This window comes from Centroberyx affinis, unplaced genomic scaffold (genome assembly GCF_046629955.1).
Source record: "Centroberyx affinis isolate AG114_WGS23_722 - 3 ecotype Tasmania unplaced genomic scaffold, CSIRO-AGI_Caff_v1 ptg001575l_1, whole genome shotgun sequence".
NCBI lineage: Eukaryota > Metazoa > Chordata > Actinopteri > Beryciformes > Berycidae > Centroberyx > Centroberyx affinis.
In genome coordinates, this window is record NW_027280025.1 from 170,855 (window position 1) to 196,394 (window position 25,540).

General features: G+C 43.5%; 2 protein-coding genes across 2 annotated transcripts; one reads left to right on the forward strand and one right to left on the reverse strand.

The window, feature by feature from the left end:
• The first annotated feature begins 263 nt into the window (after positions 1-263).
• Positions 264-25,536, forward strand: tdrd9 (tudor domain containing 9). The gene is made up of 37 exons (XM_071527742.1): positions 264-391; positions 3,043-3,305; positions 5,843-5,848; positions 5,950-6,036; positions 6,178-6,248; positions 6,813-7,034; positions 10,509-10,631; positions 11,034-11,114; positions 11,202-11,366; positions 11,459-11,562; positions 11,682-11,801; positions 12,991-13,075; positions 13,154-13,211; positions 13,302-13,406; positions 13,512-13,609; positions 13,738-13,869; positions 14,500-14,662; positions 14,793-14,856; positions 15,990-16,053; positions 16,164-16,208; positions 16,718-16,771; positions 17,537-17,653; positions 18,186-18,293; positions 19,781-19,881; positions 20,014-20,184; positions 21,495-21,606; positions 21,834-22,049; positions 22,427-22,516; positions 22,646-22,903; positions 23,650-23,817; positions 24,189-24,259; positions 24,352-24,461; positions 24,557-24,653; positions 24,746-24,884; positions 24,989-25,107; positions 25,218-25,290; positions 25,438-25,536. The coding sequence occupies exons 1-37, from the start codon at positions 264-266 to the stop codon at positions 25,534-25,536; spliced, it is 4,287 nt and encodes a 1,428-aa protein (XP_071383843.1).
• rd3l (RD3 like) lies at positions 1,982-3,309 on the reverse strand. The gene is made up of 2 exons (XM_071527732.1): positions 2,996-3,309; positions 1,982-2,345 (listed from the first exon to the last, which is right to left on the reverse strand). Exons 1-2 carry the CDS (start codon positions 3,307-3,309, stop codon positions 1,982-1,984), a joined length of 678 nt encoding a protein of 225 aa, XP_071383833.1.
• Positions 25,537-25,540: the final 4 nt, after the last annotated feature.

The following is a 25,540-nucleotide window of genomic DNA, read 5'->3' on the forward strand; positions in this document are numbered from 1 at the left end:
AACATCTCACATTATCAAAACAACAGAAAATGTGTTTTCATTTAATAGAATCACTGGTGTTTCATTCACTGCTATACACAGTAAACTAGTATGGGCTGTATTACTGCAAGTATTTATCTCCAGTTTTCAACCCAGCCGCCAGGGGGCGACATGAGAGTTTCCATCCCTCTTCACGTGCAGGTGTTACTTCAATCTTTCCTAGCTACCAGGAGCAGAACACGACCAACACGTGCTTTTTGTAAGATGCCCCAAAACACTAAAACATGAAGAAAGTCATCACCGCAGAACAGATATCGGATTGGTTCATTCTAGGGACTAAGTTTGCTAACATTAAACTCACAGATGAAGTTGCAAAAGAAAAGCTGGATGAACCGTCATCGACACAGATCAGGTAAGTTAGCGCTAGCTAGTAACGTTAGCGGTTAGTTAACTTTAGCTAAATTTTGCAAACCGTTTTCTCCCTGTCAACTTTCATCTTGTAGCAACTACTTATAAAATATTTAACCAACTGTTTTCCAAAAACCCAACACACACTAATGATGGACTGCTCAGACAGAGCAGCAGGTGATGTCACCAGCTAAAACTGAACTCTGCTGCAGGCAAGCAGCTCACACACACACAACTGCTATGTCTTATCCAGTACAATACACATTTTCTCCAGTTCTGTAGTTTCACACAAATATTTTTCTCTGTAGGTGTCGCTTTCTTTATTGTAGCCACAAATAGAAGCATGACCTGACTGGCTAAATGGATCTAGGTTAGGCTAACTGACAGAAAGTTTACTTGTGTCCGTGGCAGAAGTTACAGATAGGAGGATAGCTACCTGTGTGGAAGCAAAGTCTCCCAGCTAACGTTACGTTAGCTGTGTTAGCGCACCTTCTGGTCGCTGTGGCCTGCTAAAGACATGCTTTGAATTGCACTTTGTAATATAATTTTTTGGCAAATTGCCAGTGGAGGGTTCATGGATTTTCACACTGAGTTTTTAACCCAATCACATACATTTTCCCTTCCTGTAATTGAAACCTTCTAACGTCAAGTAGGCTATTTGTTCAGGCCCAGCAACCCAGTGGCAGTGCTGTGATGAACATCCAGCATCTATATGCCTGTCATTAGCCTTATGATTTCCAGTGTGTGGTAGCCAGCTATAGATGATGGCTGGATCAGTTGAAACAAATTCAAGGCCTTTCAGCTTGTAAATAAGGGAATAAGTTAACCATTCATAAGTCCTTATTATAAACACTAATCGTTTTTACAGTATCAGCATATGGATGGTAATATGGATTCATGTTGAAGTTGTCGTTATTATCATAATGGTGTTAAAATCTGAAGTTGGATTTCTCCTGGTTCATGTGATTTTATAGTGGCCCCCAGTCCTCAAAGCCCCTAAAGGGAGCTTGCAGAGATACATATGCAAAACAAACAGAATGAAGGATTTACTGAACACTAGTTTGCACAATTTGCCTAAGGCAATGGAGAAAATCAGTAAGGCTGTTGCCTTAAAGTGTTTTGTTCTCTGTTTATATCCCCAGCTGATTGGCTACTGACTCAGAACAACCTCAGGGAAATGTTGTTCTACTGCATGTTTGTTTTTCATTTCCTTGACACCACCTTGACATTACTCTGGCAAGCCGGCTATTTATTTGTTAAATAAACAAATAAAGTAAGTACCTGTGAAATACACCCGACTACAGAAAGCTTAATAGTCATATGCAAGCCTGGACTAGAATACCACTAATTAGGCATTATAAAGAGCAGGTTACAGACCAGTTCTTGTAATTAAGTATTTCAGTACATTTTTAATGTAGCCTAGTGTCATCTTCACTTTTTGGGTCATATTGCAATAGCTATAAGCTACAAGATATCTAAAGCTAATACAACCAATCTAGAAGTCTTTGCATGAAATCTCCATGCCTTGGATGTGGTAAAATGGTCTTTTCCGGGATTAAGCACAAAACCACAGGAGTGTGAGGAGTGTGTCCTCTCACAGTGTAGTGCTGTACGCCCCTGTGGGCCTGAGAGGAACTGGATAGTAATATGGAAGATCCCACTCCCTGTGGGCTGTGAAGGAACTGGAGTGCCGCATGGCACGGTCCACGTATCCAGAGATTGTTGGGATCTCCTCTCTTGGGTGCTCTCCACAGTTGGGTACTGTAGGTGTGACGAAGCCCTGCTTCATTTGGTAGCGGTTGGTCCAAGCCTCCATCGGTCGGAGCCGTGCTGGCTGCACTGAGAGTTCCTCCTCTTCTTCACAATCCTCTTTGTTCAGGAAGTCCCTCAGCACCTGCTTGAAGACACACACCAGCTCCCAGGGCAGTATGTTGTTCGTTGCAAGCACCTCTCGGAACCTGTGGAAGGATTCAAAGGATAGAATTCATTAATAAACTTGTTAAGGTAACAAGGACAATTATGCTCTTCCAACTGTTAAATCTCCTAGTTTGTATAAAAAATTTACATTATTATTATTATAAGATTTTTAAATTTTCAAAATTTGTAATTTTCTCACTCCACTCTTTAGTGAAAGAGCAGAGAAAAATGTAGAAAAACGCAAGGCAAGCTATTAAATACATGTATCTAATCAAAAAAAATATTGTTTCATAATGTTATGCAAACATTCAGCAGCCCTTCGTTTTATGGAAAATAAGTGGGTCATAAGTAGGTCACAATGATCAACCATGTAGAACAACATTACAACCATTTTTTTTTACTTCAGTATGGCTAAAATGGGGCTGATGTTGATGAGTGTAATCGCTGGCAGTTGTCTGGCTTCTCTCAGCCTTATAGGGCATCCTTCACCTTCACATGTTCACACCCTACATAGCCTGCCTCTGTGACAGTAACACATAATGGCTTCCTTGGCAGCTTGCCCTGCCTCCCTTTCCCTTTGGGTCTTTTCTCCTTTGCCTACTGTCAGCCTTTGTGTGTGCAGTGTCTGCTAGCCACTGTTGACAGCATGTTAATGTGAAGACGGAGCATGGGTACGGCTACTACCAAACACCTGGAGAGCACGGTGGCTGTGTGGATGGGTGGGATCTGGGCACACAGGCACTCCAGCTGGTGCAGCTCCGATGTGGGGATGAGGGTCCGTAACCTGGGGTACTTCTGGAACCAGTGGAAACCCAGAGCGCTGTGGGCCAGCCTGTGCTCCCGCTCCAGCTCCCGCGCCAGCCGCTCGCGCTCCTCCACATGCCACAGGAGCTCTCTGATCAGCATGCGGCTGGGTACAACCCCCGGGGTCTTCAGAGATGCCGCTTCGTCCTGCGCCTGCTCCCCCGCTTCATGCGACCACTTCATCCAGCTGAACAGGGGCATGGCGGACACCACAGACGATCCTGGGGAAACTAGAATTATTTGTGTTATTCTGTAACATGATGGGTTCATGACTTCCCTCCAGCACTATTCTCATAAACATAGGATTGTTCAAAGCTTAGTCTATATTTAACAGTTTCATTAAAAAGCCTTGCTAGATTCTACAATTTTTTTCTGAAGTGCTGATTAAAATACTAAAGTTAACGATCTGACACACTGGAAGATGATCAATGCTTCACCCCCTCACTAGCTAACCTCTGGTCCCCGTCTGATCGGTGCTATGATTGCCTTCAGCTCTATTCCTGCTCTACTGAGGACGATGTCCCAGGTGTGTGTACGTAGCTCTTTTTTCAGACTGATGGTTTCAACGCAGCTCACACCTGGGCTTCAGACGGATTACACAGCCTGAAGGGTCAGAGGTCAGCCTCACTAAACACAATGCTGCTGAAACTGTATGTCTGGCAGCATGCAATTGGCAAGGAAGCAAACCCCCTTTATTGTCTGTAAGGTTGCAAAGTATAGCCTTTCTAGTATCTGATTTGGCTCTTGCTCCAATACTCAAAAACATTACCAGTAATTGAGCAACTGTGTGTCTCTTCTTGCATGTTTATAGAGGAATCATCACACTAACATCTGGCTGAAAAGTGGAAGAAAAGATGAATGATCAGTACTTACAATTGAGAACTGCACTGCTGACGCTTTTGTGAGATATTCAGAATATGTCAAGGGGAAAAATTAGCTTTTCATAGAGTACAGCCTCTAGCTCCTTGCCTCCATGGGTCAGTCCATGTGAACTTTATTCCTTCCCTCGCTGTCGACTGCATCCTCTTGTGTCAAATGCCATCAAAGGAGTGGATCAGTTGAGTGGCGGTAGCAATCCTCCACTGCCGTGGTTGTAGCAAACGCTTTTCTCTCTCTGTTGTAGTTATTGTCTTGTCCTTTTCATCCCTCCCACTGCTCCTGTCATGCGGACTGTTTCCAGGAGAGTTAGTCACACACTGCTCTCTGACTAAGAGCTGTCACCTCTCCTCTCCTTTCACCCCACTCTCCTCTGTGCAGTGTGCAGTTTTGTTGTAAGGTCAGCTGCTTTGTAGCTTGCACGAATTGTGTGCATTCGAGAGAAAGAGAGGGCGAGAGTGCGTGTGTGCGCACAAGCCTCGTGTGTTTGTGTGTGTGTGTCTGTGTTGTATTTGAGCTCCTCTTAGTTCTGACAGGGTTTCTGCCTGCTGTGCTGATAAAGTCCTCCCCTCACCAAGAGAGAGAGAGGCTGAGACAAATGGGAATGCTCTCCCTGCAACAGTGCTCCGGGCCTGGCCGAGGTGGCCAGAGGAAAAGACGAGACAAGGCAGAAAGTCGGAGCAAGTTCTGAATGGCATTAGGTGGGGGTGGGGGAGGGGGGTAATGAAGACAAGAGAGTGAGAAGGAGTTTGCTATTTGGTGGAGCGCAAATGCACCTGAAGGAAGCACACTATTAGCATTACTATTTTTTGCCCACAGTGACAGAGCCACAGTATTACCTTTGGCTAGCATGCTTGCTGAGACTAAACATGCATGTGTAAGCTGTCCCAGCATGGTTGTATGAAACTCTCATGTGTAAGTCGCTTTGGATAAAAGCGTCTGCCAAATGTGAAATTGTAATTGTAATTGTAAGCTAAGCCAGTGTCAAACTGAATCCTTCACCTATTCAATGCTGTGAATAGGTGAAGAAGGAAGGTTTGACTATCATATGAGCAGAAACTAAGAAGAAGCTTTGGCTATCACATATGAGCAGAAAGTGAATAGATTGCTGTACACTAATTCTGTGGTTGTTATTTTTTTTCTTCATTTTCTTTTACCGTTTATTCCTGTTCAGGGTCACGGGGGGCTGGAGCCTATCCCAGCATGGATTGGGCGGATTGGCAGGGAAACACCCTGGACAGGTTGCCAGTCCATCACAGGAATAATACAGATAGACAGCGATCACTCACACTCACATTCATACCTTAATTTAGAGAGACTGTAATTTAGAGTCTCCAATCCACCTGGCTTGCATGTCTTGGGAATGTGGGAGGAAACCCACGCTAACGGGGGGGAAAAAACAAACGAAGGGGCAGAGCAACTCTGCCGCCCACTGGTTATTAGTTTGGGTTTTTTTCAAATAATTGCACTGTACAATGCCAAAGTATTTTGGAGATTAAAATATTTTTTTCCTCTCCCTTAACTTTTGGCACTTCTATCAATATCAGTAATACTCAGGGATAAGTTTCATATTGAAAGAACACACATTTTAATCATAAATGTGCGTGAAGTAAGATTTTACTATCCCATAGCAGAAAATGGCCATAATATATCTACAGGGCTTGGTAGGATTGTTGCTCAGTACCAATAACTCAGAATTTACTTATCCAGGTGCTGAGATTGAGCAGATGACAAAGTATTATTCTGCATCATGATATATTACGTCTTTATTAGATGTCTTTGTTGGGTCTCAGCTCTAACTAGCTAGCTTATTTGTTCTTTTGTGAAAATTTGACTTTTATATTTCTGTCCATTACAGGCTATCGTAAGCTGTGTCAGAGGACTGTTGTTACAATTCCTTGGTCGCTGATAGAGGTCCACATGTCATACATTTCTTAATGACCCTTTAATGTTGTTTCTTTTCAGCCCATCGCAAGGACCTGCTGATCAGGGCAGCCAGAAAAATTCAGATGGAGGACTGCGGACCAAAAGAACAGAACGTGGGGGGAGTAAGTATTTGAATCGCTTTGAATATGAGCTTTTTAATTCCAAAGTTCTGTTATGTTACATGTACAAAAATTGTCAAGCAAAATGAATGTACAGGGATTTGCATACAACATTGTGTTTCATGTACATTCAATTCTGAATTCTCAGGTGCTGCTCCTCCTCCTCCACTAGCCAGCTATGAGTACCCCAGCTTACCCATAACCAAAAACAGGCACGAGGTAAAAGTTGACTGTCCATATACCACACCCACACATAACCACACACAGTCTGAAAGTGCACAGTCTCATGTCAGGAGTCTTACAGAGATCGTCATCACCTCCTCGGGTCATTACTCCACTCAAGCTTTTTTGTGTTTGCTCAAGATGAAGCACAATATTATGTAATGTTGCCACCGGGACAACAAGCAGGGAACTTTAAATTCACCTGTCCAAAAGCCTGTCGACTAGCAGTGAGTGGTTTGTGTATATTTTAGGAGTTTGCAGTGCCATTTAAGCTGCACTCACTTAAGGCAGATTATACAGTCTGTACTGCCTGTCACAAATCAGCTTAGTTTGGCCAGCCAGCACATCCATCTGTTCTGTAATTTCAAATTCTTCTTTTACTTTTTTTAAAATTAGTTTTTGCTCTTATTCTTATTGTTTATGACACTGATATGGCACGGGGCTTCTCTTTTATATAGTTTCCACTGTGTCTGTTTCAACTGTATGCATGTGCGTGCATCTGTGTTTATGTCTATGTGTACATGTATGTGTGTGTGTGTGTGTGTGTGTGTGCGCTTCTAGCTCATTTCCCTGATAGAAAACAACTCTGTAGTGATCATCCGTGGAGCCACAGGCAGTGGCAAGACCACCCAGCTGCCCCAGTTCATCCTGGACCACTACACTGAGAAAAATACCGCATGCAACATCGTGGTCACCCAGCCACGCAAAATCGGGGCCACCAGCATCGCCCGATGGGTTGCCACAGAGCGAAAGTGTACCCTGGGTAGTTTGGTGGGATATCAGGTTGGTGCAAAATTTTGGTGGACCTGATTTACTTCATCTGCATAAACAATTAGATACATGTGAATATATTAGTGTGCAAATAATATCAGCCTATACTGGCCTTTCAAAGATTAAAAAATGTATCGTTTCAAAGATTATAATTTCAAAAGATAATCGATAAATTAGCACAATAATGATAGACCTTTTGAGAAAACCTATATGTTCTAGAATTCGTTTTGATCCCATAGAGGGCTGTGATGTTGGTTTATGGCAAGAAACAATAACTACTTGAGACAGATTTGAAGGAGGACATCTATTTTTCACCCAGCTACCAAAGACAATCCTAATTTCTGTCTTTTCATGGCAAGTAGAGAAAGACTGTACAGAGACCTTTGTGCAGATGTTGTGTAACAATAGTTGTGTACTGACTGAGCGTAGAACCTGGAGCGATTCACCTTAGATGAGGCTCTGTACAAAAAGCACACTTGACATCTCTCTCACAACTCTAGCAGTGTGTGTGTTGGCGCGCTCTTGTGTGTGTGCATTGTTACCAGGCTGTCTGGCTGAATTGTGTGGAGCTCTGAAACAGTGTGTCTAATTATAACTGTCTGCTCCTCTGCTCGCCTGCTCCTGCAGACTTCAGGACTGCGATCACAGTTACTGTGAAGATAGGGTTAAGATATGCAGCATATAGCGCAGCCCTATTTGCATACCTCATGGGCATTTTTTTTTTATTCGTGTCCCCCATCTAGGCTAAAGACTAAATGTGTTTGCCATTGCCATCCAGGCCCACTGGCTTTGGAGGCCCTGCCTGAGAAGCTTAGGCTGGCACCGTCACTGTCATGTTTTAAATAAATTCTTAAAGGAATAATCCACCCTCAGAAGCTCTTACACTGTTATATATCATCAATCTGTGGTGTTCAATGCATTCCAGGAGCTATTAAAAGAGCCAGGCTCTGTATGTTTATTTGTTTCTGCGTTCGTGCGTAACGCATTTTGTGGTGCGTACTGCTTATAGGAATTACAGTATACACAGTTTTTAAGTCACCGTAGTCTCACCAGGGCGATGGAATCCGTGGTTTAAACCTGAAGCCATATGGGCTCTGTTGCCCTCTTCAGGCTGGTTTCACTACAATTCTAAACCCCGCCAACAACAGTGTAACCGAACGGAGCACGGGCCAAATGTCTGTGTCAAAATACAAAGCCAATACAATAAATAGATTTTCCCTTGGGTGATTGTGCTATGTAGAGGATATTTGAAGATATTTAAATGGACGTGTCAGGACAAGTCAATCCTGGAATGACAGCTGGTTGTCATTCTCAGTGAACTCTCAGGCCAGTCCCAGAAATGCTCTTTTTTCCATAGATGTCTCACACACTAATTCTAGATTAGTCCAGTGCACGTGATTAGCTAGATCATTCATATGAGAGGTTTTGAAGGGAAATGGTGTCTTGCTCTGCAGTAAATTGCACTAACAGATACTTTTAGGGTTCTTCTCTCCAGTTTTTACAGTAAGTAGATTTAGACGTTACTTTGCTGCAGTATCCCACATTAACTAGCTGTAACAATCGATGTGAAGAAGCTAATGTATGTCCCACTATCTAGCTGGTGGGCCTATATATGCAAGCTAGGTGCTAGCTAGCTAACTTGGTTTGATGTAGTAACCAAAATAGAAATATCTGGTTTCACACGTGACATATTCATCATCACACATCAGTGGAGAAATTGGTATTTCTTCCCCTTCTACAATCGATTTGAGTCTAGAAAGAACCTCTTGCTCTTTGATTCTGAGGGGCTGACACCAAAACCATCACCTTTTACTTTTGATGTTTTAGATGGTTGAAAAAAAATCTGCTCAGGGCGCCCTGGTGGCTCACCGAGTAGAGAGCGTACCACATAAGGCTCAGTCTCACGCTTCCCGCAGCGACCCGTTTGAATCCGGCCCGCGGTCATTTGCTGCATGTCCTCCCGTCCTCCCGTCCTCCCCATGCCTTCCTGTCTCTCTCTCACTAACTCTGTTGAATGAAGCATAAAAATGGCAAAAATAAATCTGCTATCCAACTCCATTGTAGTTGTACTGGAAATATCTTGATGTGGCGCCATGTCATCTACATTTGGCCAGTTATCCACAGAAATAAGAACAATACATCACCAAACAACAAAATGGGCCCAAAAATGCAAGTTACATCACAAATAACTGTTCTTTAACAGTGTTAAAGTATTTATCTTTTAAAATACACTTTTGTAAACAAGCTATGGTTTTTTTGTATTGTTTTATAGTAAAATATTTTGTATCTTTGTTCTGAAAATATACACTCACCAAGCACTTTATTAGGAATACCATACTAATACTGGGTATGTATCAGCTTTCAGCTCAGTGTCAACCGGCTACCAAAGTGACATCCGCCTTGAGGTTCAATGTGTTGCATTCTGAGATGCTTTTCTGCTCACCACAGTTGTAAATAGATTATCTGAGTTACTGAAGCCTTTCTGTCAGCTCCAACCAGTCTGGTCATTCTCCTCTGACCTCTCTCATCAACAAGGCGTTTCCGTCCGCAGAACTGCCGCTCACTGGATGTTTTTTGTTTTTCGCACCATTCTGTGTAAACTCTAGAGACTGTTGTGCGTGAAAATCCCAGGAGATCAGCAGTTTCAGAAATACTCAACCCAGCCCGTCTGGCACCAACAACCATGCCACGGTCAAAGTCACTGAGATCAAATTTTTTTTCCTATTCTGATGCTTGATGTGAACATTACCTGAAGCTGCTGACCTGTATCTGCATGATCTTATGCATTGCACTGCTGCCACATGATTGTCTGAATGGATAATTGCATGAATAAGCAGTTGTACAGGTGTTCCTAATAAAGTGCTCGGTGAGTGTATATCATGTGTTATTCGTTTACAGACAGGTTATGGTTGCTATCCATCTACCTCAGAGTAAGTGCATGTTTTCCTTCATAGAGTAGCAACACTGCACATTGTAATAGCTGCAGGACAAAACAGCACTAGTAGATGGAATATCAGCTTTGAAGTGCTGAAGAGAGTAGTATGGTATTATCCTCTCTCACAGTGACCTTGCCCTTTCAGTATGATCATGAGAGCGGCTTTTATACTGTTATCTCTGTTTGCCTCAAGGGGAGTAGAGTGGATGTTTGCACTCCCCAATTCTTCCCTCGTTCCCTTTCCCATTTTTCTCTTAGTTTGTGAAAGTCATGTCGTCAGTGAGCGGAGGGAGTTTTTGTGCTCGGAGAGTTGGAGAACCAGAGAGTATTTATTTCCCTGGGGGGGGGGGGGGGCAGCGGTGGATGTTGTTACAGGTCACTTGTTTTCTCTCCAAGACTGACTGTCAATAGTCATGTTGCAGTGGCAGACAGTAGTTTTTCAGACACAGCAGGGTTACACTGGCAACTTGTTTCTATCTTATGCACAGGTCTAAAGATATGTGTGTTGTTGTTAAAATTTTTCAGCACTACTCCGCATATCTGTGTTTCAGGTGGGGTTGGAGAAGATGGCTACTGAGCACACTCGACTCATCTACATGACTACCGGGGTGCTGCTGCAGAAACTGGTGTCAGCAAAGGTCCTCACGGAGTACTCCCACATCTTCATAGACGAGGTGCAAAAAACATGAACAAGATCAGTTTTAATGTAGATCTCTCTGTCGTAGCATTGTCATTATGGGCTGGTACCCAAAAAGTGAGCTTTTGAGTCTGTGTGTTTGTTGTCTTTATCACTAATTGTACAGTGTTTAAAGGTGACTATATTATATCTTTATTTTCAGTATGTTTTATTTGTTGTCATGTCTTCACCTTCATTATATTTTATTTGTTGTAATTATTTGTTATATTATGCCTAATATGTTTTTTTGCTCTTTTGCGCTTTTTATCTATATCCTATTCTGTGCTGCTGCAGTGGCTCAGTTTCCCTGTGGGATCATCTGAGTTTCATCTAATCTTACCTAATCGTTCTTGACAACTTGGTCCCGAATCAGCCATTCCTGTCTGTCTCTGTGTCCCAGGTTCACGAGCGGACTGAGGAGATGGACTTCCTCCTGCTGGTTTTGAGAAAGCTCCTCCATTCCAACTCTCGTTACGTCAAGGTACTCGCAAGATCCGAATAAGGTTCCCTCCTCCAGCTTCTGTCGCTGGCAGTTGAACTGTCACTCACAGTGTCCGTGTTTTCCCAGATCATCCTCATGTCAGCCACCATAAACTGCAGACAGTTTGCTGAGTACTTTGGCACCCCACTTCGTGGCACGATGAACCCAGCCTATGTGTTTGAAGTCGAGGGGGCCCCCTATGCCATTGAAGAGTTTTACCTTGATGACCTTCACAGCCAGTTTCCATACAGGGTAAGGAGTAGGTAATCGTTTGCTGATGCTGATGCTGTTATTTTCTATATTGCAAAGCCCAATAGTTTGTATGTATGTGTCTATTTTGACAGGCTCAGTCTCCACAATTAGATGACCCTAACATCTCAGTGGAGATGTACAACCTGGCCATCAGTCTCATCCAGAGCTTTGACGAGATGGAGGGCAAAGACCCAAGGTGAAGACTCTCCCAGTTTCTTTGAGCACTTGACTGCTTAAACAATCAAACAGACACACAATTGTCACCCTTTCATTCACTCTGTGTGTGTGTGTGTGTGTGTGTGTGTGTGCCAGCAGCAAGGCAGAGAAAGGGGGCGGCATGGCTTTGTCAGAGAGAGGTAGTGTTCTGGTTTTCCTCCCTGGTATAAGGGAGATAGGCTACATGCAGGAGGCCTTGGCCAAGCTGGTCCGCAAAAGGTGAGCTTTTGAGTTTGCCTCTTTATTCTCTTGATCATGAATTGTACAATGTTGAGCACATATGGGAATGATTTAGGTTACAACCTCTCTTCACAGCGGCAGCAGCCTTTTCTCATTACTTTGAATGGAAAGGGCACACTGTTGAGTGTCCTAGAGAGTGTTGAGAGTTTAGCATGTTTTAAGTGTTCAGAGCACCAAGTGTGAGAGTGTTTTTCAGTAATTGCATAGCAACAGCCGGAGCCACAACCATTATTTCACAGAAGCATCTGTTGTAATCAGAAAAAGCCCACACACTGACAAAAACTATTGAGGCTCATTGGATGCAAAAATAGATGATTTATTTACATAGTGAGAAAAAGTGACTAAGTGAGAATAAAGGTGAACGTTTCGGTCCTCAGACGATCATCAGCACTACCATGTTTTTCATGTTGGCTCTAAATAGGCAACCAGCCTATTAGCGGTAGCCAATAGGAATGAGGCTGATGGGTGGAATCAATCAGTCAATCTGCCCATTAGCCATATTGTGGCCAAGAGGCCTACAAGGAAATACACACAACCCATACAAAATATATATACAGATAATCATAGATTAAGAATAGATCAAACATTGTTATACTATACTAAGAAGAAATAGGTTGGCTTATAGAAGAATGTCAGATACAATTCACATACAGGACTTACTCCATGAATACATATTACAATAGGCAGCTATACAAGTATACAAAATAATCTATGACAATCTATGACACTATGTAAATAAATCATAGTAGTTTTTGTCAGTGTGCAGGCTTTTTCTGATTACATTAGACTGTTATGCTGGCCTCTCGCACCTGGCCCACTCCTTGGTAAGCCTTGAGTCAAGAGCGCAAACTTTTTGATAATATTGACAGAAGCATCTGTTGTACTGCATGCTATCTAGAACAGTAGTGCCCGGTGCACACAGAGGGTAATACCTGTCACTTATGTCTGGTTTGCTGGCTTTCTATTTTTTAGTCAGTTGCTTTGCTGGCTTTCTATATTTTAGTCACTTGCTTTGCTGGCTTTCTATTTTTTAGTCAGTTACAAACCTTTCACTTGAACATCAGTCTGCATTAGCATTTCTGATGTTCATTTTGTTTGTTTACCTACATTACTTTACCTACACGGTGAATGTTAATACATTTATGGTGAATGTGCTGCTGTTCCTCAGATTGCAGGTGTATCCTCTCCACTCCACTGTGACTCTGGAGGAGCAGAACGGCGTGTTTCTGGTCCCTGTCCCTGGATACAGGAAGGTAAGAGCCCTTTACCTTATTCTGCCTCACAATGTGCCCTCAGTGCCCAGTGTACTGATGATCTCTTCATCTCCACAGATCATCCTTTCCACCAACATCGCAGAGAGCTCTGTCACCGTTCCGGACGTCAAATATGGTAGTTGCTGCTTGGGTTTTGCTCTGCTCAGTGTGTGGTTTTACAAAATCACAATTGGTTAAACTTCACAGTGTTTATTTGTTTTTACAGTGATTGACTTTTGCCTGGCCCGTCACTTGGTCTGTGACAAAGAGACCAACTACCAGTCCCTACGTCTCACTTGGGCATCCAAGACCAACTGCAACCAGCGCAGAGGTATGACGCCTTACAGTGCAGCAGATGCCCACAGAGGACCAGAACTCGAACAACAAAGCATCTATTCACTTCTGTCCTCTCTCCCTCTTTCCTTGTCTCTGTCAGGTAGGGCAGGGCGAGTGTCTAAGGGCTTCTGTTACCGGCTGGTTACCAAAGAATTCTGGAAGAATGAGATCCCGGACTACATGATCCCCGAGATGCTGGTAAGAAAATGTGCCGATGACCAGAGATTTTCCAGAAGAAGCACTTATTGATATATGTAGTGACTGTAAAGCCGCTTTGACCCCACCTCTGATACCGATCCATGCCCTGCTGTTTGCCTTCCTCTCAGTGCGCCCCCCTGGCCAGCATCATGCTGAAAGTGAAGCTGCTGGACATGGGAGACCCCCGCGCCCTCCTGTCCACAGCCCTCTCACCCCCCAATCTCAGCGACATAGTGAGGACCGTGCTCCAACTCAAAGAGGTCCTGAAACACTGCAGATTGATGAATCCCCCCCTCCCCCCTCCTGAGAGTGCCATTAATGTCATCCTCACTGCTCAAGTAGAGATAAACATGTGCTGTAATGATGAGTGTTAGGTATTTGGGTGGGCAGCTGACCACCCAACTCTGTCACAGTGCATTAGAGAGGGTGACCTGTAGTGCTGTGTCAGGAGCTTTGTGTCAGCCAGTGTTAGCACTGTCACTGGGTTTGCAAGTCTATTAGGTGAGAGTAATGTAGGGCAGTGTTGTGTCATTGCATTGTGTGTGTGTGTGTGTGTGTGTGTGTGTGTGTGTGTGTGTGTGTGTGTGTAAGGGAAAGAGGGACAAGTGTGTGTTAACTTTGCTTTGTCACTGAGAAAAAGAGATTTAGGCTCTCTGCATGAAATGTTGGTGTGATCAGATGTCATCTTAATTTCAAATCAGTCATTTATGTGCCCAAGTATTGGTTTCATACTTAAAAACTTGTATAATGAGTTGAGGTATTAGGAGTTTAATATCTGTGAATATTAACAAGAAAGCCTTGCGAAAACAGACTATAAAAGACTTGAACAAATGGGAAAAAAATGAAAATTTCCCATCATCTTTACACTGGATGGATATTTCATTCTGTAGATGGGTGCGCTATCTGTGAAAAACAAGGGCAGAGGTCAAAATGAGGACGGTGACCTGACGTTCCTGGGCCTGGTGCTGGCTCACCTCCCGGTGGACCTGCACCTAGGAAAGATGATTGTGCTGGGCCACGTGTTTGGCTGTCTGGACGAGTGCCTCATCATAGGTCAGTCTGTCATCATACTATTGGAATGGGCCTCAATTACTGAGCATGCATGTTTATAGTTCCAGAGACTCAACTCTGTGCATGTGTTTGCTTATAAAGCATAATAAGAACCCTTCTCATATCTCTTCAGCTGCCTCGCACTCCCTGAAGAGTTTCTTCGCCATCCCATCCCTGCAGCAGCTGGCGGGCCACAGGTGAGTCACACCCAGCAGCTTCACTAACTCAGTAACGTGATATTTCACTTTGGTAGAACATTTTCACTTGCATGTGCATCTCTGTAAGAATTCAGGAACAGTCATTCTCCAGTCTTAGCTCCCCAGTGGGTTTGGCTGATCTGATTAGATCTCGGAGCACCTCGCTGCATAAATTACATATTAATGAGAAACAACTGATTTTCTTGAAACTACTACAGTATAACTATAACTATAACTCCTTAATGCTTTAAAATTCAGAGTTCATATTTATACCACCCATGTGTAATGTGAAGACAAGTATGTTAGCATTGAAGTCTTAGTATTATGTTAATTTGTTAATTAATTAGCTTAATTAATGTTCTCATTAGCATACCTGGTTATGTTTAATATATCATGATTATGACAGGACATATATGATATATATTTAATTTCAACCTAAATCAATTAACAGCAAAGGGATCCGTTACACATTATTATGGGAACAGAAACTCTGACAAATACATTTTCTAACGTATGCGTTACTGTAATAGAGTCACTCCCAGCACTCAGCGAAATGGACTGTTAGTAAGTAAGAGCAAGTGACCGTCCAAGCTGGTCAGTAGAAAGTTTCTGTCTTCTCAAAATCTTGGCGAGTATGTTTTGGCAAGCTGGAGCAGACCCCATATAGCATACAGACATCAGCTGACATGACCAGACAGGGAGTCGGTAGCTCATTATAGTGCAGAAAAGCTCATGAGTGCAAAATGCAAAGTATCTATACAGGCATGAGACATTACATCATGTCATGTGCAAATTAAGTGATCTAACTGCAGTGAGGATAAAGAGTCAAACAAACAGAATTATTACTTGAGAAATATAACATCTGAAACAGAATTCATCATCCCCATTTAACAAACACAAGTTTGATGTGGTGTAGAAGGTGGTAGCTCAGCGTGGTTAATTTTTCTGCAGAAATAGAGCCAAGCGATGTACTCCAGTTTCACCTGGTTCATAGCCTACTCTCAGGCCAAAGAACTATCTGTATATCATGTGAATGAATCCTTTTAACCAGAACCAACCTGCATCAGCTCCAGAAAGCCACCATTTATGGTATGTTTATTTTTCTGTTGTCTAATGAATATTTGAATTTCCAGGAGCAAGCTGGCCTTTGCCCGTGGCACCCCAAGTGATGCCATGGCTTTTGTCAATGCCTTCAAGGTAATATGTTTGATGCTAACTCAACAGCATGTTATGTTGTTTGAGGGGTTTACATATTAGCCTAATAGCTGTTGTTTACAAGTCTCTTTCCTGTTGTCTCTTACTGTTAGGCGTGGCACTCATCCAAAAAAAAGGGACAGCTGAGACACCCAAAGGTGAGGAAAGACGACAGTCAAACATGAGCTCCTTGTAAAAGCACATGCTTAAAACTTGGACAGTGTATTTTCAGAGGTGGAAAGTAATATGAAAGAAATACATAGTACTAATGTTCTGTAACAAGTCACTTAACACTGCATTTAACAATGAATTTAATTATCCTAAGTTGTTTTCAAAATTAACATCAAACTGCACATGATTTCTCTGTCGCATTGGTAAAGAATTAATATAGCACCGTGTGAATGACGTAAAAAATTACTGTAGCACAGAGAGCCAATACTAAGGGGAAATAATATGTTGTAAGCCATGAGATTGTCTAATTGTGGATAGTGTGTTTTAAATTTGAGATAGTCTCTATGTACAGGAGTTTTTGTACAAGAGTAATACTTTAACTTCTTCAATAAATGTTATACATTTGTCTAGTATTCTTTCATCTGCATTTTCTATTGATGTCTACAGTGAGCTTGCAGTATATGTTTTCTTTGTCTATGCTGCTTGCTTGTCCTAGGACGAGCTGGACTGGGGAAAAGAGAACTTCATTCAGATCAAGAGGATCAGAGAGGTATGGCGACTACTCCCAGCATCAGGACCATATGGAGTTGTGTCACACGAGTTCCTGGAACCACATTACAGGATCATTTTTTAATTGCCCATCCTAGATTATCAGCCAAAGAAGGGAAAAATCCATTCTGCCGTTACAGAAGGAAATCATTGTCTTCATTTTAGGACATCCTCACTTACTCTACTTGTAATGTCTGTAGTCAGGGGTTAGCAAGAATGGAACTTGTTTCTGGGAAATGACTCACAGGCAAAGTCATGGTGACTTACATGCTTCAGTGAAGTTGATACAGTAGCACTGGAGATAAAGTATGTTGTCTGTATAAGGCAGTGCCATTTTTCAGTAGCAATAGTGCATAAAACCAACCTGAAAAATTGCCACAGTGTTGTATTCAATAGCAATTGCCACAATGATATCTATCGACAGTAGGTAGTTTGTTTACAATATTAGGTAAGCTTAACCCAGAAACCGAGCAAGAGACCTTTGTTGTGGCACTATGCTTCTGTCTGATCATCTAGGTAGTATTGACAAAGTTTGAAAGTCTGTTGGTTCAGTGACAGGTTTTAGGTGAAATTGAATACAATAGCTTGTGATTATAGTTGGTTGGTGGCCAGTTCTGATAGCCCTTAGTAGTTCTAAAGATAAGCTGCTAAATTGAGCAGACTTTTCCTCATGTAATGGCAAAAATGTCAAATTGCATTGTTAATTTTGTGGTTAGGGTTAAAATAATGCAGCCCCAGACTTCCTAACCAGTGACTGACTGTGCAGGTTGCAGAGCTCTATGATGACCTGAAGATGCGTGTGTCCATGTTCAACATGCACGTGACGGAGAACCCTCAACCCATGGACTACACCAGCATGCACAAACAGAAGTTCATCCTTCAGGTTAGTGTTACTGCAGGGATGGCCATGTTAAGAATTTCCCATGCAATCACCTAGCATAGTTTTTACAACTAGGCTGAATGTTCATATCCAACCTAGCCAAGTGAAATATGTTATAACTACAGCTAAATAATCTGTTCTTAAATTAGAGCAGAGACTCGTACTTCACAGTGCCCTATCTTGAAAAATAACAAATTGCAATCCACTAAGTCAGAAGTATTTTCTGATGTGCTCACATATCTCATGGCAGATCCTTGGAGGGGGCAGTGAAGTCGGGGGTTCCTCTGACTTTGCTTCCTTGTGTCTTGTACAATTGGTTTCTTGCAAATCCATCACACTTTGAACAGTCTTTCAAAAAAAGTTTCTGCGAGCAAGGCTGTAACCTACATCTCTTCAAGCTCTCTTTTTAAACTTTCCAACTTAATGAACCCTGATTAAATATTTATTTGTCGTATATAATCACCTAAACTTCAACAAGAGCTGCATTGGTACCCTCAACCTGTTTCGGGACACATCTTCTCTCCCTTTGTCTTAGGTGGTCATCGCTGGTGCCTACTACCCCAATTACTTTGCCCAGGGGGAAATGGATGAGGAGCTGGCCTCCAGAGAGTTGAATGGCTATGACCCCAAAACAACAGTGATGGTATGACATTTAGTGTTGGGATCCGAGAGCCGGATACAATTTGGAATCAATTTCATAGAATTGTGGATCCATAAAAAGCTGTGACTTTTTCTTCTGTTTATCTCTACTTAAACAAATAGTTCACCCCAAAATTAACATTCAGTCATCATCTACTCACGTCACCATAGAACTGTAGCGCGTAACCAGAGCATTGCTAGTGAGCTTCCTCCAACATACTTGACATTGAAAAATCCCACGCCTTTGTTATTGTATGCAGATAAGTAAGTGACAAGTATGAATTAACATATTCCACTGGTACGTATTTTTCTTATGGCGTTTTCACACCTGCGCTTTTAGTCCAGTTAAATCTAACTCTGGTTCGCTTTCCCCCTTGGTGCAATTCGTTTGGGCAAGTGTGAACACAGTAATCGCACTCGGGTGCAGACCAAAACAACCGCACCGAGACCCTTTAGAGGAGGTGGTCTCGGTCCGGTCCCAAACGAACTCTGGAGCGGTTAATTTGTGGTGGGAACGTGATCCGACCCAACTACATAGCCAGGTATAGCCAGTATAGCATTTTCAAGACGTTTCCTCGAAGTGCATTCGGCATTCTGCTGGTACAGTTTTACCTGGTATATTGCCCAGATAATTACAACAGTTATGAGCAAATGCCGACTCCTTTACATGTGGATTTTTGTCCGTGTGAAAAGAAACCGAACCAAGGGGAAAACGCTCCAAGTTTACAAACTCATCCACTGATTCGGACCAGAGCAAACAAACTATAGGTGTGAAAACGCCCTTAGATAGCCAAGCAGCTACAACTTCCTAGGCTCCGCCTCCTGCACATGCACTGAAGGGCAAACTCTGTTCACTTCAGCTGGACAGAGGCAATTATGCAATTTGGGGAAATTTTAACCTAAATTGCTAGCCTTTATCTGAAAGCAAAAGCATCACAAATATTTTACCATCTTTATTACTCGCTTGATTTGGCCAATTGCAGCTTCCTTTAAAAGAGTAGTGAGAAGAGACTTATTTGTTATAGGCCTAATTATGATTTACAATATACTAATTATATAAGTAATAAAATGTTGTTTTTTCTAGAAATATTTTATTCTTACAAAAAGCACCATCAAAAGAATTGGTATTGAGAATTGATAAGGAGTGAAATGAATAAGAATTGGAACTGGAATTGATCAAATCAAACCAGTTCCCAGCCCTAATGACATTATCTGAATGAATTAACCCTTTGCACCGATTCCCTAGACAGGGTGTGGGGCCAGAAGTAGGACTCAATCTAGGATAGTTGGGCAAGTGGCTTCCGGAAACAAAGGATCCTTTTAGTTTAGGACTGACAGGAACCCCTTCCCCATCAACTGTGTCTGACATGAATGTGTCTGTGTAGCACTGTATATGTTCTGTTTTTATATGTGATGAATTTCTTTTTATATACAGTACATGATAAGTTTAGGGTTTGTCAAACTAATGTCAGGCTGTGTGTTCGGTCCCAGGTGAGGAACCTCCCACCATACAGTTTCCTGTACTACAAGCAGCTGCAGTCTCTATTCCGGCAGTGTGGCCAGGTCAAAGCCATATACTTTGACGGCTCCAGGTACCTGGAACCAGTGCAGCAAATCAGACATCATGCCTCAGCGCTTCATCTGTTTTAACCTGTCTTCTTACAAAGAACAATGAAAAGGGCAAACTCATCATTGTATAACTGTGTGTGTGTTTGTGTCCTCAGAGCTTATTTGGAGTTCTACAGGACATCCCAGGACTCTGCGGTGCTGCCAGAGGTGTCCCTGGCCCTCCTCCTGTCCAATCAGAAGCTGCCCCTGGATCTGTCTGTGTACCCCAGTGAAGCAGTGGAAATCTGTTCCAGGGGCAGAACCATATCTCACATGAAATACACACGGTACAGAGTTTATCTAGTCACACATCATTGAAAAGCACTGTAGCTTTCTCCCTGTCTGAGTGAGTGAATACAGTTGCTGCATTGATTTTAAAACATTCCCTTCTTACCCTTGCTCAATGAGCAGGAAATTTCAGAAGAGCACAAACGTTCGGCTATTTCTGTCTTTTGGGGGCCGAGATGTCCCATCAGTGACCGTCTGGATTTTTGGAAAGTGGGACCCCCTGCACCCACAGGCTGCACTGCTCAATGCCCTTGCACTGAGCCTTAATGTAATCTGACATCCTAGCACTCTGCATGACTCTCCACAGCAATCACTTGGACTCAGATAGGGGAGGTTTTAGGCAGAGACAGCTCCAGCTTCTTCCTCCCTCCTTCCCGAAGACAGGCCTGTCATCACTGGGAGACGGGGTGACATTGGCACACAGCCATTAGAACAATGACGCAGCACACTGACTGTTCTGACCTATTACTTTCCTCTAACAGTGATACTTCCATTTACCTAAAACTAAAGCTGCTGGCATGTTTTGATATCTCAATTAGCTTTTCCACTGTTACTCGTTGGCCTAATATTTGGGGTAGCAGGGTGCTGTAGTGAGAAGGGAGACCGCCCTTCAACTAGAGGACCGGGGCTTCAGCCACCATATTGATGAGTATCCACCCTGCTAAAGTGTCCTTGAGCAAGACACTGAATCCCTACCAGCTCCAGGGGTGCTGGTCTGTATCTGACCCTGTGCTTCAACTCCCTGTGGATGGGGCAAACGAAAACAGAATTTCTCCTTCAGGGAATCAATAAAGTATCAGCACTATTAGTATTAAAGCTGTAACTCAGTTTCTTATGAACATGCACAGCATCAGAAGAGCCAAGGCAATGTTTATGGAAGAGAATGTTTGCAGTTTATAAAAGGGCTCTGACCGTGCGTTCACACTGCGAGCAACATGCTCAACAAATCTGCAGAAGTCCATTCATTTCCTGTAATGCCGAGTGACCAGAGAAACTCGGCCGATGTGTGAAGAGCCAACAAGCTTGTTGGCCGAGAAAAGTTGGCCACGGCTGAACTTTTTGCTGTCATCGGCCATCCCCAGCCAATCAGATTTGTGTGCTTCCTTGTTTCCCTACCAATCTGATTTCATTCCATGAGCAACAGTTTTACTTGGCAAGTGCAAAATAAACAAGGTTTATTACAGCCATTCAAAGCTTCCCAGCTGTCTCTAACTTTTATTTTAAAGACTACAAGGAGAAATGTAAAGGAATCTACCCATAATGTTAAAGCCCTGACCCTCCTAGTCCTCTGTGTGCTGTTGCTGTGCAGGGTGAATGTGGATTTCCAGAGCCATTCCGTCTGCCCAATGGGAGTGCTGAGCAGCACCATTGACCCAGACAGGCTGCCTCCTACCCGCTTGTTTGTGGTCAGCATTACAGAGGTCAGTCCTCCAGCTCTAACTTGGTCCTACACAGCTAAATTTCAGAGGAGTTGCATTAAAAGTTATTTTCAAGAATGAGAAATCCCAGTAAAACATGATTGTGTGCAGTTGCCCCATCTTATCATAAAGCTTCACGTTTGGGGTTTTAAAATTATAGGAGGTTGTGTTGACTGAACTTCTGAAGCCATTAAGGATTCATCCTCTCTTAATTTGGGTCTGTGCTCCAGGTGGTGGAGGTGGGTCACTTCTGGGGCTTCCAGGCAGACGAGGCCAGCATGGAGAGGCAGCGCCATCTGACAGCAGAGATTAACATGCGTGAGCTGCTTCCTGTTACCGTGTCCCTCTACCCCAACCTGCTGTGTCTGGCTCCCTACTCCGAGAGCAACGAGCAGTGCCTGTACTACCGTGCCAAGATCCTGCACTTGCGTGGCAACTCAGTGGAGGTGCACATCGCTCACACATAGAAAACTCATTGTGTCAAGATGTACTTCACAGCACCCGCTCCCCTGTGTTCTCTTAAAAAAATCTCTTCTACCTCTGTCTTCTGTGATTTCTCATTTGTTTTCTTAGCACTTGTCGCTTACATGAGCATTCTATGGTCACACACGCTTTCACATGTGCACTCCTTACAGTTGGTTGCTTATAGTGTTTATAGTGTGTATTCTACTGTTGCACTCATTGTCATTCATCAACTAAATTACTAAAATGTAAATGTGAACATAGACCAATCACTATTAATAACTGAGAGAGGAGTGTGATGCAGTTGTTGTGGATCATACATGATGGACCAGTGCACAGTATGTTTCCTGTCTTCCTGCAGGTGTTCTTTATGGACTTTGGCAACACAACGCTGGTGTCCTGCAGCAGCCTTAGGGAGCTCCCTTTTGACCTCATGTCACACCCATTCCAGGTAGCAATACTTCATATGGCGAGGTTGATGAAGAAAAACGTTGCATACATAAGTTACACAATGTCATCCCACCCCCAGAAATGTGAGCTGACAGTAACGCACACACTTAAACCCTACTTGTGGTCCCAGGCGCAGGAGTTCCGTCTTGCTGGCATGCACCCCTCAGCCCAGTCCATGATCCTGGGGAACCAGTGGAGCAGCCGCGCCCGTGACCGCTTCATCACGCTGGTGAAGGGTCGTTCGCTCATTGTGTCCCTGTACTCCATCCTCCACGGTGTCATGCGCGTGGAGCTGCTCATCAACACAGAGACAGCAAACAGCAGCGTGACCGACATCTTGGTGAAGGAGGGACATGCCATCAAGGCTGAGGAGAGCTATGATTCCAAGGTAGCACAACAGTTGGAAAGGGTGGAAAGGTCAAGTTACCCTCAGGAAATGTATCAGTTAGGGTGATAGAGGAGTAAACTAAACAAAATTCATAACATGCACAACTTAATGCGTTCTGTCTGCCATTTCTGTTTAATATGCAAAGGAATAAACTCCAATCAACTAGTTTTTATTGTGTTTGACAAGTCAAATTCATAGCAGCTTACTTGGAGGCTAATGACGGCTACCATTCAGATACCATTACCAATGCAGAGAATAAGGTAGAGCCAAAGTCATGGTTTGTAATGGCACAAAATAAATCATTTGTGATATTTATCTTACTTGCTACTACAAACATTTTAGACAGGTTCTGGTGATATTATGGCATTGTGTGTGTTCTAACAATGTTGCATTTCTCACACAATGATACTCCCAAAATATTCTCCTCAGTGGTCGCAATGCCACTTTTCCCCAGCAGATGTTGCGCTTGGACACTGTGATCAACATTGCTTTGCTCTCAATGATAATAAAAGCATGAATAATAGAATTATGGATTTTTAGGATTTTCCAGTTAAGGCAGCCCACCTTCACTATAAAGCACTGCGGGAAACCCTGAGGGTGTAGATAAGACAAAACATTCAACTATGACATTTGATGAAAACCTATTGTAGATGTCAGTCATGCTAACCCAGATCCAGAAAGATCCAGGCCAATGCTATGTGCCCTTCACAGTCTGGATGCCTGATGTTTGTGTGCTCCTCTTGCAGCAAAGCCATGAGGTGCTGGTGTCCCTGTACAAGGACCTGGAGAAAGGCACATACATCCCCAATGCCACCAGCAGCTCCTGGAAGGACCGCAAGGTGGAGGAGAAGCAGCTCATTGACAGCCTGCTCACCTACTTCTCCAAGAGCTCCCAGTCCAGTCCTAAGACCAAGGCAAGACACGCTACAGCCTACAGTCGATTTGATAGTTCACTAGCCCTCAAATCATTAGGGCCTGTCAGCCTGATGGAAATGGTGTCTTTAATGGGGTTCGCCACACGATGGCATCATGTCTGCACTGTCTGTTGGTCTCAGCTTGTCCAGCAGATGGAGCCATTTCAGTAGCTCAGCTCATGTGCTGGTGTTCATTTTGTTGTTTGTAAGCCAGAGCCACACCCATTCTGTCTGGTACCCTGAACAATGACAGCAGGGTTTTTATACCTGTTAATCAAAATAAATGAAATGTGCACAAATACATCCTGTGATGATATGATTTTGCTGTTAAATGCCATGTCCCACTTCTGCCTCGCTTCTGATACCCCCAGGCTCATGTGCACGGACCAAGCAGTCCTCATAAAATCGCCTTCCACAGCTTGAGCCACGTCACCCACTACAAGTAAGCATCATGTCTGCAGACATCAGATTAAACTCAGAGTGCAAGTTACCATGTGCCTTCCCTCATTGCTCACGAGTGTGCGCTCCTCCCAGGACAGTGACCATAGAGAGGGGCAGCATCAACTCGATCGTCCTGAACGAAAACCCTCAGAACAAACATCAGAGGATGCTGGTGGCCGGATCTGTGGCTGTCAACAGCACAGGTACCAGACAGATCAATTCATCATACATACAAACACTGTGATGGAGGCTAAATGGCCATTACTTCCCAACCTGTGTGTGTTTGGTTGTATTGCAGCTTCACGTATTTTGCTGAATGAGACCACCCTAATGCCAGACATCCCCGGCCTGCCTGCACTCATCACCATGCTCTTCACCCCTGTGATGGAGTTACGGTCAGTCAGATGCACAGATTACCATTTATCACCAGTTCAGAAAGGCCCTACTTATTCAAGAGACCTTTGTTGATATTCTCTGCCCTCTTTAGCACCAACGCAGAGAGGACCTGCTACACCGGCGCCCTCTGTGGCTTGGGGTGGAACAGTCACACGCAGGAGGCCGTCCTACCTGAGCACGACACTGAGGTTGCCTTCGATGTCAAGTTCGACGTTGAAGACATCACTGAGGTAACAATCAGTATGGTCAGCAGTCATGGTCCTTCTTTACCCTTTCTATGAAAACATACTACACCTATTCTATAAATATAATGCTGTATTTTCCTTCTGGTCAGATCAACGCCTTGCGAGTGGCTATAAACCGTCTGGCGTGCGAGGGGTCCAGTGGCACCCTGCATCTGGGGCCCGACAGGACCGCCCACCTGCAGGAAGACTGTCGAGAGCGCGTCGTCAGGTCACACACACACACACACACACACACACACTGAAACCACTAATAACTGTAAATACCCAAACAATGTAAGCGGGCAGTTATTAATCTCCACTTAACTTTGTGTTATGCAGGCTGTTTGCCAAGTCACCGCCAAGAGAAAATGTCGTTCCAGTGTTTTATGTGAAACCAGAGAAATGGAACCAGGTCTGGTGGACATTAGTGCTCATTCATTAATTTGTGGTAATTGCATTTGAACATTACCCCTGCTGCGTGTTGTTTACTTCAAAGCATGATAGCTCTTTGTATGTGTGTGTGTGTGTGTCTGTGTCTGTGTGTGTACTGGACCTGCAGGTGGATCCCACTATGAAGATGGATGTTGTTCAGCCTGGAGATGGAAAGACCAAAGGTGTTCTCTTCCAGCTACATCCAGTCACTCTCCTCAACAACTAAACAG